We start from the raw sequence: 15,782 nt of genomic DNA, 5'->3' as shown, positions 1-15,782 counted from the left end.
AACACATGAACACACATCAGTACATCCATGACTCTGCTATAGGCAGGCACGGCATATTCAGAACAGTACACGACTCATGGGTATAGAAAGCCATTTCTGTCACATTACAAAGGTAATTGGGACGTTTTATCTCACAATTCTGCCTTTGTCTCGCATTTCATAAAAAAATAAGTCTGAATTTACCTGAAATTGAATCAAATAAACTTGAAATTCAGAAAAAAGTTATAAAATCAGAATTCTGACTTTTTTCTTAGAGTTTAGAGTTTATATCTCACAGCTCTGTTTTTTTTGTTTTGTTTATGCTATGGAATAAAAACAAAATTATAAGATATAAACTTGCAATTCTGTGAAGAAACGTTTGAATTGTGAGTGCAAAATTGATTAACTGGCAATTCTGAGTTTGTATCTTGCAATTCTGAGTTAAAGAAACTGAGAATTACTAGATACTAACTCAGAGTTAATACATTTTGCACTCACAAATCCAGTTTTTCTTTTTTCCATCCCGTGGCGGAAACAAGCGTGCATATTATTCAAATAAAATACATTTTTAAAACTTTTTCATCCCTTATCCCCTTCAACAAACTTGCTTGAGTATGTAAGATCCACTTCTCATAATCCAATCAATTAACGATGGATAAAATCAAGTCAAGTCTCTAGAATTTTTTCTTTTTGAATATGCAAATCCATGAAGAAAAAGTAAGTTTAATACTGAGTTTCAACACAATGTACTGATTTTTAATGGAACGAACACAAATGAAACTCATCTGAATATTTCAAAGAACCTGTTCCTCTATGGGTGACTGTAAAGCAAAATTTACCGCAGACCTCAGATTCACCTTCTGCTGCTGCAATATAATATCAATATTTCATCGAAACCCTTCAGGCACCACGGTGATTCCTTTCCGCTAACAGTGCCCTCCACTTCACATTCCTTAAGACCCCTGTTAATATGCTGGAAATTATTATGCCAGGGAAAAATCAATGGCCGAATGGGCAAGAATTAGAGACATTAGTCTAACATTACTTCCCAAATACTTCGGAGGCACTCGGTTGGAGATGGCTAATGGGAGTTTTAAGTGGAGCGTAGTCTCGATATATTATCAGGAGGCTGCGTTATACTCTCATGATAAAATACACTAGTTTCCACCATCATCTTTATTTGCTTTCATTTCCCATTAGCGCCTGGGGACAGATGACAGGAATTCACTGGCCAACTAGACGCCGACAGATTTCACAGGAGATCAGCCTAGAAAACCAAGAACGTGGAAAAAGGAGGCTAACGCAGCAAGAAAAAAAAAAAATTCAAGGAAGATTTCATACATTCTATGTAAATAACAGTATAAGTAATTTTAAATCTATATATTTTTTATAGTCCAATCATTACACATTTATTATGGTAATAAAATTAATATTATTTATAAAAAAAAATTATATATAAAATGCAATTTTATGATTATCTTATAAATATTATATTATATTATTAGCTAATAAGTGCCATTAAATATAATTATTGTTACACACACATAATACATACATACATATATCTGTCATATAAATGATAAGTAATATAATTTTATTTGTACACAGTTCAATGTTTAAACATTTATTATTTATGGTAATAATATTATGCTAATAAAATGAATATTATTTACAAAAAACGTATATATAATTTAGTTACAATTATTATTATTATATTACATTATTATCTCATTTGTTGTTCGCCTAATAAGTGCCATATTTTCATAAGCCAATGTCCATTTTTTATATAATCCAATATATAAATACAATTATTTTATATACATATATACACACATATACATATATATATACACACACACACACACACACACACACACACACACACATATATATATATACACACACACACACACACACACACACACACACACATATACACACACATATATACATATACACACACATATATACATACACATCAACTATATATGGGGAAAATATATATATTTTTATATTATAGGATTTGTTAAAAAAAAGTTGGCATTATTAGGTTATTAAAATGTGGCATTATCTGTTACGTTTACAGCAAAAACTAACACGTCATAAGTACTCAGCACATTATGTACAATTTGACATGTCGCCCGCTGTCACTGCTGTAGCATTCGACCTTTCATTGTGGACGTGAGGTCAGTCCGTATCGCCACACAAGCGCAGGAAAAACATTCTTGAAACGATCAGTCGTCCCGTGACGAGAGTCTATTTAACCTCTCGCCATCTGGTTAAAACAAATACACCTCTCCACCTCGGGTCTCGTATTGACAGCATGTTAAATATGTGGCTATCTGATTAGGGATGGATAATGGGGTTTTGCATTCATGCCGCTGTATCGGTTACGCAGACAGACAGCCCAAGAGCCATCAGCATCACAGACAAAACATGCTGCTGACAGGACTGCTCTTTAGTGGACAGGTAGTGGGCAGGCTGAAACAAAATGTTCTTGTTTTGACACTGTTCAGAGGAAGATGTTAATTAAGATTGGGTCGCTTCCAGGCCTGGCCTTATCTCAAAAGCAGGATTAACAGAGGATTTCAGAAATGTGTAAATATACGTCTTCTCACACAAAAGACAGTCATTGGTCATTTCGGCTCACTGTGTTGTTTCACTGGCAGGAGTGAGCAATATATTGAATATGCATGACATATATCCAATGCTTTGCTTGTGACATGACATTAAGCAACACCATAATGATTTTAACATTCTTATTTGGCTGTTAAAATTTCCTGAAGATAAGTTTCAAGGTCCTTCTTTGTCTAACAATTTGCATGTACAAAAAAAAAATTTATTAAGTGAATCAATTTAGAATTTCCAAAAATCATTCAAAAATTATCAGTCTCAACATGAAAGTTTATACATGTACATGAAAATATATGCAGATATATTAGTTACTATGTGCAGATATGTTGGTGGAAAAGGTTAAATCCTCTTTTTGCATAATATAATAATAATAAACAATATAATAATACTGTTTATATGCATAAATGCATATCATATATAAAATGTATATAACATATATGCATACACAGTATAATAATAAAATAAAAACAATGTTTAGCAAAATAGCTAATAAATGAAAAATATAAAAGAAGAATATCACCAAATGGTATAAAACATATCAAGAAAAGTTTTTAAGCTATATCACTCAATCCATCCCAATATTTTAACAGAGCTCATCTTCATTTCCATTAGGCTTTGTTCCTAATGAAGACGGCAATTTGTGCTGGTTTTGCGCATCACATTATAAAGGCTTAGATGATGATCTCTGATAAACTTAAACGGATCAGAAACTTCAATTAAACACTATGAGATGTGAAGGACCGATTTCTTATATTCATCAGATTGTTACAGATCAGATACAATCAGACTTTATCTGCCAGTGTGGTGTGTGTGCGCTAAAGAAAGCCGCAGTACGAGTTTTTAAAGGTTTAAATCAGGTTCAACATTAAAGTTTGAATTTGTGAAAAATCCTCTAACTTTTATTAACTATAACTGTATTTACATCATTCAACAAATTCATATGAAAGCGGCTTAATCCAAGTCTTTTGAAGACATACAAATGCCTTATATGATGAACAGAATTAATTGAAATTTTGTTGACATATAAACATACATACAGAGAGAATCAAATTTTGTAAACACAGAAATTTGTTCATGTCACATGCTGGAACATACTAGGGATGCACCGATCCGATACTCAGTATCGGTATGAGCTCCGATGCTGGCATTTTCTGCCGGATCGGGTATCGGTCAGACGAGAGGGAGCGGTCAGGGAGCACTGTGACTCAGTGTTGCATCAAGTGCATCATTCTGCGCTCGGGATGCGCATAAGCGCTTTGTGCCGCTCTATATTGGAGCCTTTCATATACTTTTGCACACTGAAAGTTTAATAATAGCCTTTCTTGCTCTGTCCTATGATTGGCACAAGAAAGGCTATTAATAATATAATGTATAGCACAGTCATGGAGGCATGCAGCATGTTGCTGCCTCCATTACTGTGCTATACATTTAAAAGACATGTCTGATCATATTTTGGTTTTGGGAGTCCCCAACAACAGGCTGACATGCATGCAAGGTCAAAAAACATTTTCATTGTCTTATAATATGCATTTCTTTTTACCTTACTTGCCCAACGACACCCAAAGGATTCGCTCAACGATTAATTTTTCCAAACCCCTCCTTTGCATGACGCTAATCTGCTAGTCTCATTTCCATCAGGCATGTGATCAGCTAGAGACAAAAAAGAAGGAAAATCTGACCACGCCCTAAGCCACACCCACAAGCCACGCCCCCAACACTTATTAAAAAATATATATAAGCACATTTAAAGATATAACTTATACTGTAAGAATTATTGTTCTGTAAAAATTGAAAGCAGCACTTAATAATCATGCTAACAATATAATATAATATATTATAATAAAGTACTATAATATATTATAGTAAAGTATATAGTATATAGAATTGTTATTATTATTATTATTATTAATGTACCTGCATTACAATTAATGATTCTGAAATAAATATCTTCTGCTCATCAAGGCTGAATTTATTTGATTAAAATAAAGTAAAACAACAAAACAGAAATATTGTGAAATAATTACAAATTTAAAAAAAGGTTTACATTTTAATATATTATAAAATGTAATGTTATTCCTGTGATCATTACTCCAGTTTTCAGTGTCACATGGTCTTATAGAAGTCATTACAATTTATTTGACTCTCAAGAAACATTTCTAATTATTATCAATGTTGAAAACTATTTTGCTGCTTCATATTTTGTGTGGAAATGGTGATACACTATTTTTCAGGATTTGTTTTATCAATATAAAGTTTAATGAACAGCATTTATCAAATATATTAATTAAATTTGTTAATGGATTTATTAAATCAAAATCATTTTAAATGTCTCCACTTTATCACTTTCATGCATGAATAAAATGATTAATTTCTCTCCCTTTTTTAAAACTTATACAAATGTTTGAGTCATTTGTTTCATCATACATCGTTTCCACAAAAATATTAAGCAGCAAAACTGTTTTTAACATTGGTAAGAATAAGAAATGTTTCTTGAGCAGCAAATCAGCTTATTAGAATGGCTTTAATGCTTGGCAATAGCTTACTGAAGGATTATGTGACACTGAAACACTGTTTCTAATGATGAATGTTGCATTCCTAAATTAAAGCGGCTCAAACCCAGCGCAGTGCAGCTAGCACTAACACTGAATCGAAACTAAAAACTGTACTGTAACAGCAGACATGTAGCGCGTCAGACTACAGCCTGTTTTATAATTACATCAAAACCATTGGGAGTTTTATGACAGCACTAGCAATTTCAAATTCTCACCACCATTCATAAAAAAATCACCGTGTCGAGTAACACGTTTCTGCGCTGATTCTGGCACTTTGAATCATTTGAACGCTTTGAACTGTCCTGCAGATGGCGCCATGAGCTTGTGCAGTGCTCTCAAGACCATTCCGTCCATGTTTTAGACAACAATCTTTTCGCAGTTTATTTAGGTAATAGCTCAAGGCCATTCGTGCAGTAACCAACTGAACCCCCCACCCTCCAAAAAAAAAAATTTGGATCTACGTGAATCACATGGGTCGTGTCCGTCAGAGGTCGGAAAATACGGAAATCCGTATTTATAGGGAAAAATCACATCCCTGTTCCATGTCATCATGCCTGTAATGCCTGATAAGCTTCGAGCGCAGTGCTGCTTTGTGTACAGCCGTTACTGGGGAAACCACTATTTTTACCGCTCCAAAAGTGGCACCTAGTGGCAAAGAATGAATTTGCATTTTCATTCAGACCAACGCGAAAAATACCAACAAGTGGGTGGGCAATATGCTAATATTTCATGTTGACGTCAACATGAAACGGCTTGGGATTCGTTTTATAAACGACTCGTTTCAATGATTCAGCATAGACTCTTTCTTTTGAGAGACAATAACTTTATACAAGGTGCACTTTCAGATTTAAAACTTTGCAGGATGTTTTCATTCACTAAGAGCTGTGTTACACACTGCATGAAAAGTAATTTTTAAAAATCCATAATAGGGGCAACTTTAATTGATGGACTGGAGACTGGAGATTCTGCTACCATGAAGAAACAAACTCATCTACATCTTGGGTGGCTTGAGGGCGAGTACATTTTAATTTTGGGTGAACTATTTCTTTATTAAACTATTTGGGAGTTTTGATTACTTGGACTTTCAATGAAGGAACAGTTAATGACCACAGATTTTTCATTTTTGGGTGAACTATACATCAGTCATTACGTGTCGCCCAGTTTTCTGGCCAGTATGAAAGACTTTGTAGAGTCTGAGGTGTAGATTTCTTACCTGCGGCAGGTGCAGCTGCAGCCCCTCTCTCGGGATGGGTTGGCGGGACGGGGTCTGGTCCAGTTGCATGTTGAAGAGAGCAGACAGAGCCGCTTGGGCAGCCCGGGCTTTAGCGAGTTTCTTATTTCGACCCGAGCCCTCAAACATCTGCGAGTCCACGGTCACTGACATCACAAAGTTCTTAGCATGGCTCTCCCCGCTCTCTGACACGAACTCGTATTTGAGGCCCGGCCGCAGCTCGTTGAGGATCATGACAGGGTTTTTGCCGCTGGCCGAGGAGGAGAAGGAAGAGGGCGGCGGTAGCGGCGCCTGCACGAGGCTGTTTGTACCTGGCGCCTGGGGCACGGGATACTCTCCCAGCGGTTTTAAGGAGCCATTGCCGTTGGAGCCCAGAAAAAACGTTTCCTCAGACGGTGCCGGCGTCTCAAACCCGTTGAAGAGCATGTCAGGGAAGTCAGCCTGGTCGGAGGTGAAATCCGTGTTGACGGTGAGCGTACGGCCCATGGCCAGGTGTGCCTCGGACGCGTTTGGGAACTGCACAAAGGAGCGCAGCGCCTTCTCGGCGGCGTTCAACTTGGCCTTTTTCTTCGTAGGCCCCGAGCCCTCGAACAACTGACCGTTAACCTCAACGGTCATCACGAAGACCGGCGCGTGGACCGGGCCGGTCTGTGAGAGCAGCTTGTACTGCAGACCTGGTTTGATCTCGTTCAGCTGCATCAGGGCGTTCTTGGGCAGAACCGGCCCTGGCGTTTTCTTACGTTTCTTGGGTCTGAATTTGGAGTGTGCGTGGCCATTGTTGCCCTCCTCCAGGGGCCGCTTGCGACCCCCTCCTCCACTACCATTGGGGAGCAGCTCCACCAGGCCAGCTCCCTCCTTAGAAGAGACGTTGTCCAGGTTGCGGTTTTCCTTTACGTCGGTGCTGCATGAACCTGCGGTGCCCAGAAAGAGTAACTTACAACGCCTTCGTTGCAGGATCTTGTAAATGTAAAATTTATAGATTCCTTTATCTTTCTTTGTAACCGAACAAGTGATGTGTGTTCCTTTTGTTGTGTGTGCCGAAAGATTCTAGCATTACATTTTTAGACTAATCTTGTGAAAAATCATTATGAGAGAAATTTCAGAAAAAAAAAAAACATTTCATGAAAAAAAAAAAAAGATTAATTAACAATTAAAGAAGACCATGAGGTATAAAATCTAAATTATCATAATCATGAGTTTAATTTAAAGTACAGTTTCAGTTTTGCAGGCAATGGCCCATGCAGAGTCAATCAATCATCATGTTGGAGATAAAATATATATCAATGGAGAACAAAAGCAAAGCTTTAAAAAGACTAATAACGACTTAAATGAGTCTTGTTTTGAGGGATGACGAATGCTCTTTTTCAGGTCCCTTCATATAAGTGGTTATGAAAATACCAATAAAACTGGGTGAACAATAAAAAAGCTAAATATTTGTAATGTTTTTAGAGAGTTTTTTGTGAATATTTCTTTATCAACCAATCAAGCATCGTATTTCAACCCAAAAATCAAAATAAAGAATAAGTAACTGTAAATAAATGAATAAATACTGCAGTCAGTTACTTTAAAATACAAATAAAATACTAAAACAAACAAGCAATTTGTTAAAAATAGAATGTATAAAAATAAGGCAAATTGATTTAATTATTAAATTGCATGCATTAATGTGTTAACGGTGACAGTAAAAACAATAAAAAATAACAAAACACAACACAACACAAAAAAGCTGGCCTTAAAATTACGTATGGTTTATTAATATTATGTTATTTTGATTTTGGGGTGAAACAGATCCTGGATAATTTTTCATGAGACTTATCTCATGTGTGTATGTTTACAGGTCACAATTGTTTTGCATTAATAAGCAGATGAAACACACATCATCATGTCCTATTGACAAAGCGGATGGAACGTTGGCTAAATTTTCATTTATAACATCCTTCAGCAAAAGCTCGCTAGGTTACTGCTTTCAGTGCTCTGGTAGAGAGAGAATAGCGTCCGTGAACAGTAGGGGAACAGAGTAAGAGCTCTCTGCAAACAGTAGGAACAACAGGGTGGATAAGGGAGTGGGTGCAAAGCAGGAGGAGAAATAAAATGAAGATATCTGAGAAGAGAGAAAGCCATGTCAGAGAAAACACAGGGGGAGCAAGAAAGCGAACGTGGAGGAGAAAGAACGAAAAAGAGATACAAAGAAGAGAGAAATATACAAAACAGTCTGGAGCAGAATCTGAAAAATCAAAACCCTTCTTATGCGTGTGAATGCACATATCCATGTTACACACACACACACACACACTTTTCAGCTTGTAATCAATTTGACCTTGTGATTAATTCTGGCCTAAATAATGGAAAACACTCTTGCTAAAACAACAGCTTTGATCCAAAACCTAGTGAGCTGCTTACTTAGGTGGCATTTTAAAGCATCATAAGCCACCCAAAAGGTACTGTGTGCATATTCAATCTCATAATTGATTGTGACAAACTTACATCCAATACTCTACAATAATTCATCCTGTAACAGAAAGTGTTCAAAAACACGCAATCTAATTACAAATTGACTAACTTACACAGTATTTGTGCTTGCTATGTATTTTTATGCTTATGAGATTAATGTCAAATCATTTCAGTCAAATATGTGCTTTGTGTGAGGATCACTACTTGTATGATGCTCCCTATCTAAATTGAGGTTCAATTTCAATTAAGCAGCAGACAGCAAGACAGGTCGCTAGGTTTCAGAATAAAGCCAATGTTACACTGAAAACAAAGAAACCCTAAAAGATTTATGCAATGCAACTTAACTTTAACAGCACTGGAAAAACAAAAACAGCTTTTTTTTTTGTTTACTAGAGATGTTCAAGCTGTCAGTTTAGAGAGCTGCCCACCTTCAGCTGAAAGTAAAATCAATCGCACATGCTGAAAAAGCATAAAACTAACACTTCTTACAGTTGGAAGTTAAAAACAATGCCTCACTACATGCCATAACATGATTTTTCAAAGTTCTAAACAAAAAAGAATATTAGAGTATGTTTTACAAGAAAATACAACTTTAGTCTTTCTACTTCAAAAAAAGTCATGTTTAATTCAATGTGCTATTGCTTTGTAATTATTTGTGAAAATAGTTTTTTCAGTACATGTAAAAGCAGACACAACAGGATCTTTCCCCTACACACATGAACTTTAAAAGCACAAGTACACAGAAGTCTGTAACACTGAGGTGCACCAGCTAATTTTGTGTGCATTAGTAGAGTCAAAAAAGCCACCATGTTGATTCTCAGTCAGTGGATGGTAATGCAATCGAATGCACTACTTGGTCAAAATGGTCAAAGCTTTCTGAAAATCCTATGGAGAAAATCAGTGGAAAAATACTGGCTGCTAAAAAAAAAAAAAAAAAAGAAAAAAAAGGGCAAAATTTTTTTTATTAGTCATTGGGGTGGAAAACCTGGTGCTGAATGAGTACATATAACCATCGCTCTTGCCAAGCAATGAATCGCTGCGCATAATCCTTTATTTTTTCTGCTCCTAACATCTAAACCTGATAGAGAAATATGCACATGAAGAAAGCTTTTGGATATCAAGTATGCTTATCAGCAGAAAATCTAAATAAGAAAGCGTCCGCTTCACTACAGATCCGTAATAAATGACGGGACCCTCCATTGTCAGTGGCTCTGAACAGAAGCGGCTGAGTGACGGGACAATAGAGGGTTAGATTTCCTCTGGGTTAACAACTCTTCCCAGAACCTTCTATTCAAAGCACTGCAGAATGAATACGATCGGGACTCTGAGACACAGAAAGAACGCTGTGTATTTCTTCAGCCTTGAATCCGATCAGTCTTCTTTGATCACATTCAAGTAAAGCCCAATGAATTAGGGAATGCAACATTTTGATGATAACCGGTTATTGAGCACAACATCATTCATTACTCATAGTTTTTTTTTATTTACCTTGTTTTAAAACACTGATAATTTTTTTAGTGTTTAAAAACAAATCTGCTTGCTTTTTAATGCCACACACGATTCTTTTGTCTGCTTTTATAGCAAAAAACTGTATTCGAGTAATTAAAATTGAAATCAAACATTTAAGATCCTTTCCCCCCCTAAAAATCCATCAAATAAATTCGGATTAACTTGTCAAAGTGCTCATATAGGAGGGTTTCTGAATGAACTGAAGATGCAATATAAAAATTCAGTCCGTGTTTAAACCCTCGACTCAACGGGATGTGACCCTTGCACATCTCTTCTGTGTGCGTCAGTGGGATCGTTCAGTGTGAGGGGCGTAGAGAGGGACAGGAAGACACATGAACCGTTCACTAAGTGACACATTAGTTAAGGGGAGTGTGCAGGGCTCTGTGCTGGAATGGAGGGTTTGGGGTTAAGACTCGAGCACTCACTCATGTTCTCCTCCTCATCAACATCCATGGTGGTGAAACGCCTCGACTGGCCCTGCGCTTGCTGAGCCCCGGCCACACCTGACAGAAACAGACAGATCATCATTAGCGCTGTTTGCTAAAGTAAGCTAAATCACTAAAATCACAGTTACTTTAGCTTGAACTTAGGGTCAATCATGTGGACAAACCCCTGAAAAGAAGCAGTAAACGTCCTACACAGATTGTGCTACAGACATGAATGTAGACTCAAACCTTAAATCATGCGGTGCCCAGAAAGAACCAAAAGTGTTTCCGTGGGAATATTATTGCATGTGAATATTAAAGTGACAAATTCAAGAAAACAAACACAATCCCCTCAAATCATTAGTCTCACTGAAAATTACACTTTACCAAAAGAGCTGGTGTTGCAAGTACCAAAGAGGGAGTATTGGCAGTCATATAATGTCTCTAAATAATGGCATCATGCATCCCGAGCTGCTTTAATTAGACAGGCGAGTGGAGCAGTGCGAACAAGAGGAAAAGAAGAGAGGTGAGAAGAGGACAGAAATGAAAGACGAGAGCAGAGAATAGGATAGAAGAGGAATGAAACACTATTGACTGGGAGGTTAAGCCTACAGTAAGTGTATAAATATTCAGCAGGGGAAACTAATCTTTGAGAGAAAGGGCCGTGCTTGACAGGCCGTAATAGCAGGAGCAGTCTATTGTGACTTTAATATCCATTCGATTAGACCTCATCTTCAGCTGCCTCGGAGGAAAAATACAGTTATTGACATCAACGGGCTTTTAGTCCCATTGACACAGATGCCGCTTGAGCTCAGGTGAAAAATACAACAAAAACACGAGGAAAATTCAACATTTCATTAAAAAAAGAGCTCATAATAGAGTGGAGATGCAGGGCTGTGTTGACTTGAGGCTATAGTGAGGAGGCTTTTATACGGCCATGTGAGACAGAGCCGATACGAAGAGCTTCTAGATTAACTGAAAGAAAAGACACTGTCAAGGAAATAATGTCAATATTTCTGCATCCCCTTTCTTCATTAGACACATTTTAAAGGGTTCGTTCACATGAAAAATCGACATTTTGTCATCATTTACTCATGTTGTTCCAAACCTGTACGACTTGCTTTCTTCTTTCATGAAACACAAAAGATAAATTTACAGTAAAGGAACCTAAACAGTAGTAAAAAAAAATTGCTGATCAAATTCTTCACCCTCTATACAAGTTTTATGACAAATAAGGATGCCTAAAATAATGAAAAGGGAGAAATCTATTAAAGGTTTTTGTTTACATAATATATGTGTGTGTACTGTGTATATTTATTATGTATATATACACATACTCACATACAGCATATATTTTGGAAATATTTACATGCATATACATTCATATATTTATATTCTTTTATTTTATATTATATATAAATATATTTAATATATAAACATAACATTTTTCTTAAATATATACATGCATGTATTTACATATAAATAATAAATATACACAGCACACATACATATATTATGTAAACAATACATACAACAATACAATTTATATTTATACTTATAATTGATTTATTGTGTGTGTATGTAATGCATATATGCACACTGGTTATACCACACTGACTTCATTGTGGCAGACAAAAGTTTTTCAAATATTAATATTTCAAACACAAACGCTTTAATGCTTATTTGAAGAAATGATATTCCAAACAAGATTTAGATTTTGTTTACAGTTTTACAATCTCTGGGCAGTTATACCATCTTGACATTTTTGCACCCATAAATTAAAACAATAATTATAACTTTAGTTTAGAAATCGAAAGTCACTGTCCGAAATAACTTATTATATCAGGGCCATAAAAATAAACGAATAAAAAAGTATGATGTCATTGACCAAAGCATTGAGCAACACCTTCACCTATCAGTACTAAAGCACAGACGCTCTATGTGAGATGGAAAGCCATGCAATCCAATGAAAGCCATTACAAAGCAGCCAATCACAGCTCTCCGCTTTCGCCCCGGCGCATTCTTCATGGGCGACACTTTCTTAAGCTAAACTAAATGGCCTAATTAATCTGGTCTAATGGTGGGTGACATCAAATATGCTACCACAATTATTATCCTATTAAAGATTAATATTCCATAAGAAAATTGAAAAGAGTCAGGGGAGTGGTGTTGTGGGAGTATTTGTCTGAGTGGAGCTGAAATTTCAGCGGGTGTCAAACGGCTCCTTGATTTTAATCTCTCGGCTCTTTTCTGCTCTTGCTGGTCCGCTAATGGTCTACGGTGTAATGAGCGGCTCCGAGACTCGGGCTCGTTTTGTGTCTGTCGCTTTTGATTTAGCTTCTTCTGCTGTTCTCATTTTGCCCATGAATCCATTAAACAGCATTGAGATCAGCTTCAATCTAGAAGTGGTAGACACAAAAGCGCGTAAGGGGGTGGTGACGGCTGGATGTGTCATCTGCATAAAGCACAGGTGACTGGAGGGCATGAAGGTCACTGCCTCAGCTTTACGTCACACCTATAGTGGAAGCGACTGATGCTGTGACTGATCACAGACCAAAAACTGTAAGTTTGAAGCTAACCTTAAAATATATAAATAAATAAATGTTTTAATATAATAAAATATATCATACAAAATATAATAATTTTTAATAAAATAAAAATGTAATATAATCACCTGTGTCTAAGCAAAATAATTAGAATTTTATCCAAATGGAAATTAAATGGCTGGAGTAGTTGTGTAGTGTATGGAAGCCCGTTTCCGTCACAGAATAAAAATATAAAAATGCAATAAGACTTTTTCCCCTCATAATTCAGACCTTTTTTGTCACATTTTTGAGTGTATATATTGCAATTCTAACTCTTTTTCTTTTTTTTGCACCACAGAATAAAAAAATAAAAAGGTAATTGTGACTTTCTATCTCACAATTCAGACTTTTTTCTCAAAATTCTCAGTTTACATTTAGCAATTCTGAGTGTATAACCTACAATTCTAATTATTATTCCCCATCCCTCCCCCCGAAACCTGAGTAATAAAAAAAGGCAAGTGCAACTTTTTATCTCACGGAACTGCAAGAAAAAAGTGTGAATTGTGAAAAGTGCAATTACTTTTTTTCATTTATTATTTTACTCCATAGCGAAAACAAGCTTCCATAGTAGTTTGTCTAAAACGGAAATTATTTATTTTATATATTCTGTTTTACATATTTTATGTATAGTTCATATTTGTAATTTTTATATTTATAAAAAAATAAAACCTAATATATAAAATGAAACATCAGGAACAGGAACTAGGCTTAATTCTCACTATTAACTAGTTGCTTTTTTTATTACAAGCATATTGGCTGTTTATTAGTACTTATAATAATGCCTTATTCTGCATGTATTTTAGATCCCTTAATCCTACACATACCTAAACTTAACAACTACCTTACTAACTATTAATAAGCAGACATTTATTGAGGCAGAAGTTGTAGTTAATAGTGAGAATTGGTCCCCAAACTAAAGTGTAACCAAAAATACATAATGGAAGAAACTAAATCAGTCATTTGAGCCACATCTGTCTCTGTTGGGATGCTACCTTAGAATGCAGTTCACTAGGTGTTGGACCAGAGCCACAGACTCCAGAGTAACCGCTAGAAAGGTGTTGACACTCGATCTCAAGCCATGTCACATTTGGCTTGTTTTTGTGGGCTCTGAGGGCAGCGAGAGGAGATTACAGGATTTCCTGTTTGCACAGCTGTGTCATGTCCCTCCATCTCGGAGTACACACAGTCCAGAGACAGTTTACCTAGCAGCTGGACACACAACAGTTCATTAACGTTACTAGTCAAACACACAAACAGAGACCAGCATCTGCTGTTTCAGAGGATCCCGAAGCCAGCTTAGGGCTTTTAAACTCCCAGCATGAATTTATCAGTGCATCATATCAGGACACTGAGAGCAAGCGCTTCTGCAATAACAGAGAAACAGCAATCCAATATGAAACCAAAAAATAAGAAACCTCTGCTCATCTGGCTGATGCAAAAGTGCAGGGCTGTGAAATACAGTTATCTGGGAGATGTACATGCACTCACTGATTTGTTTTTCTTTCATCTCGCATAGCTGTGTGGAGGGGATGTTCAATACACCTCTCTCTGGGTCTGGCTATAAGACTATAAAACTTGAAAAACCAAGCTCTAATTGTCTTCTTTTAAAAGATAAATCAACTACACACAATCTACAGAGGTTGGGAAAGACAACCATTTGAGTTCAAGTATGTTATTTCCATGGTTTAAGCTCTTAATACTTGAAATTCTGTCATTATTCATTAATCCTTATGTAATTTTAAATCTGCATGTGGTTATTTTTCTGTAATAAAAATGGAAATTTCTTTAAAAAAAATCTATTTTAACAGCTTATTTATTACATACAAAAACATTCATACTCAATGGTTCATAAGTCATTGAATAGCTAGATGTGAGGAATGGACCACAATTGGGCCATTATTCCTGGAAAACCTGCCGCTACTTAAATTATTCACCTTCTTGTATTATTGAACTAGCATGCAGCATTGAACACATTCAAAGTGACTTGCATTACATTCAAGATGCACATTTTATCAGTTCATGCATTCTGTGGGTTCGGTTTCCAGGGAATGCATAAACTGGATAAAAGCATTTGTCAATGCATAAAAATGTATGAAAAATATTGATAAGAACCAATGGCATTATGAAAGACAAAATTTTGATTTCAAAATTACAGTCCATTCCCCACACAAAACACAAAAATAGTGCTGTCAAACGATTAATCGTGATTAATCGCATCCAAAAATAAAAGTTTTTGTTTACATAATATATGTATGTGTACTAGTGTTGTCACGGTACCAAAACGTCAGTATTCGGTACAGATACCAGTGAAAATCCACGGTTCCTGGTACCAATTTCGGTACCAAAGCAAAACACAAAAACATGCTAATTAAAAAACATACTATTTTTATTAATAAAGTCAAACAAAAATAAAATG

At 36.0% G+C, this 15,782-nt stretch overlaps 1 protein-coding gene across 1 annotated transcript in view; it reads right to left on the bottom strand.

Annotated features, from left to right (window-relative positions):
* adarb1b (adenosine deaminase RNA specific B1b) overlaps positions 1-15,782 on the bottom strand; it is a 139,770-nt gene that overhangs the window by 14,185 nt on the left and 109,803 nt on the right. The window contains exons 4-5 of the mRNA XM_079427133.1: positions 10,782-10,859; positions 6,379-7,307 (exon numbers count right to left, since the gene is read on the bottom strand). Coding sequence (XP_079283259.1) covers positions 6,379-7,307; positions 10,782-10,809 — 957 coding nt within the window. The 5' untranslated portion in view covers positions 10,810-10,859. The remainder of the gene's footprint in view (positions 1-6,378; positions 7,308-10,781; positions 10,860-15,782) is intronic.

Source organism: Barbus barbus (assembly GCF_936440315.1).
Source record: "Barbus barbus genome assembly, chromosome: 10".
Taxonomy (NCBI): domain Eukaryota; kingdom Metazoa; phylum Chordata; class Actinopteri; order Cypriniformes; family Cyprinidae; genus Barbus; species Barbus barbus.
The sequence above is the reverse complement of the archived record's forward strand: the minus strand, read 5'-3'. Positions and strand labels throughout refer to the sequence as shown.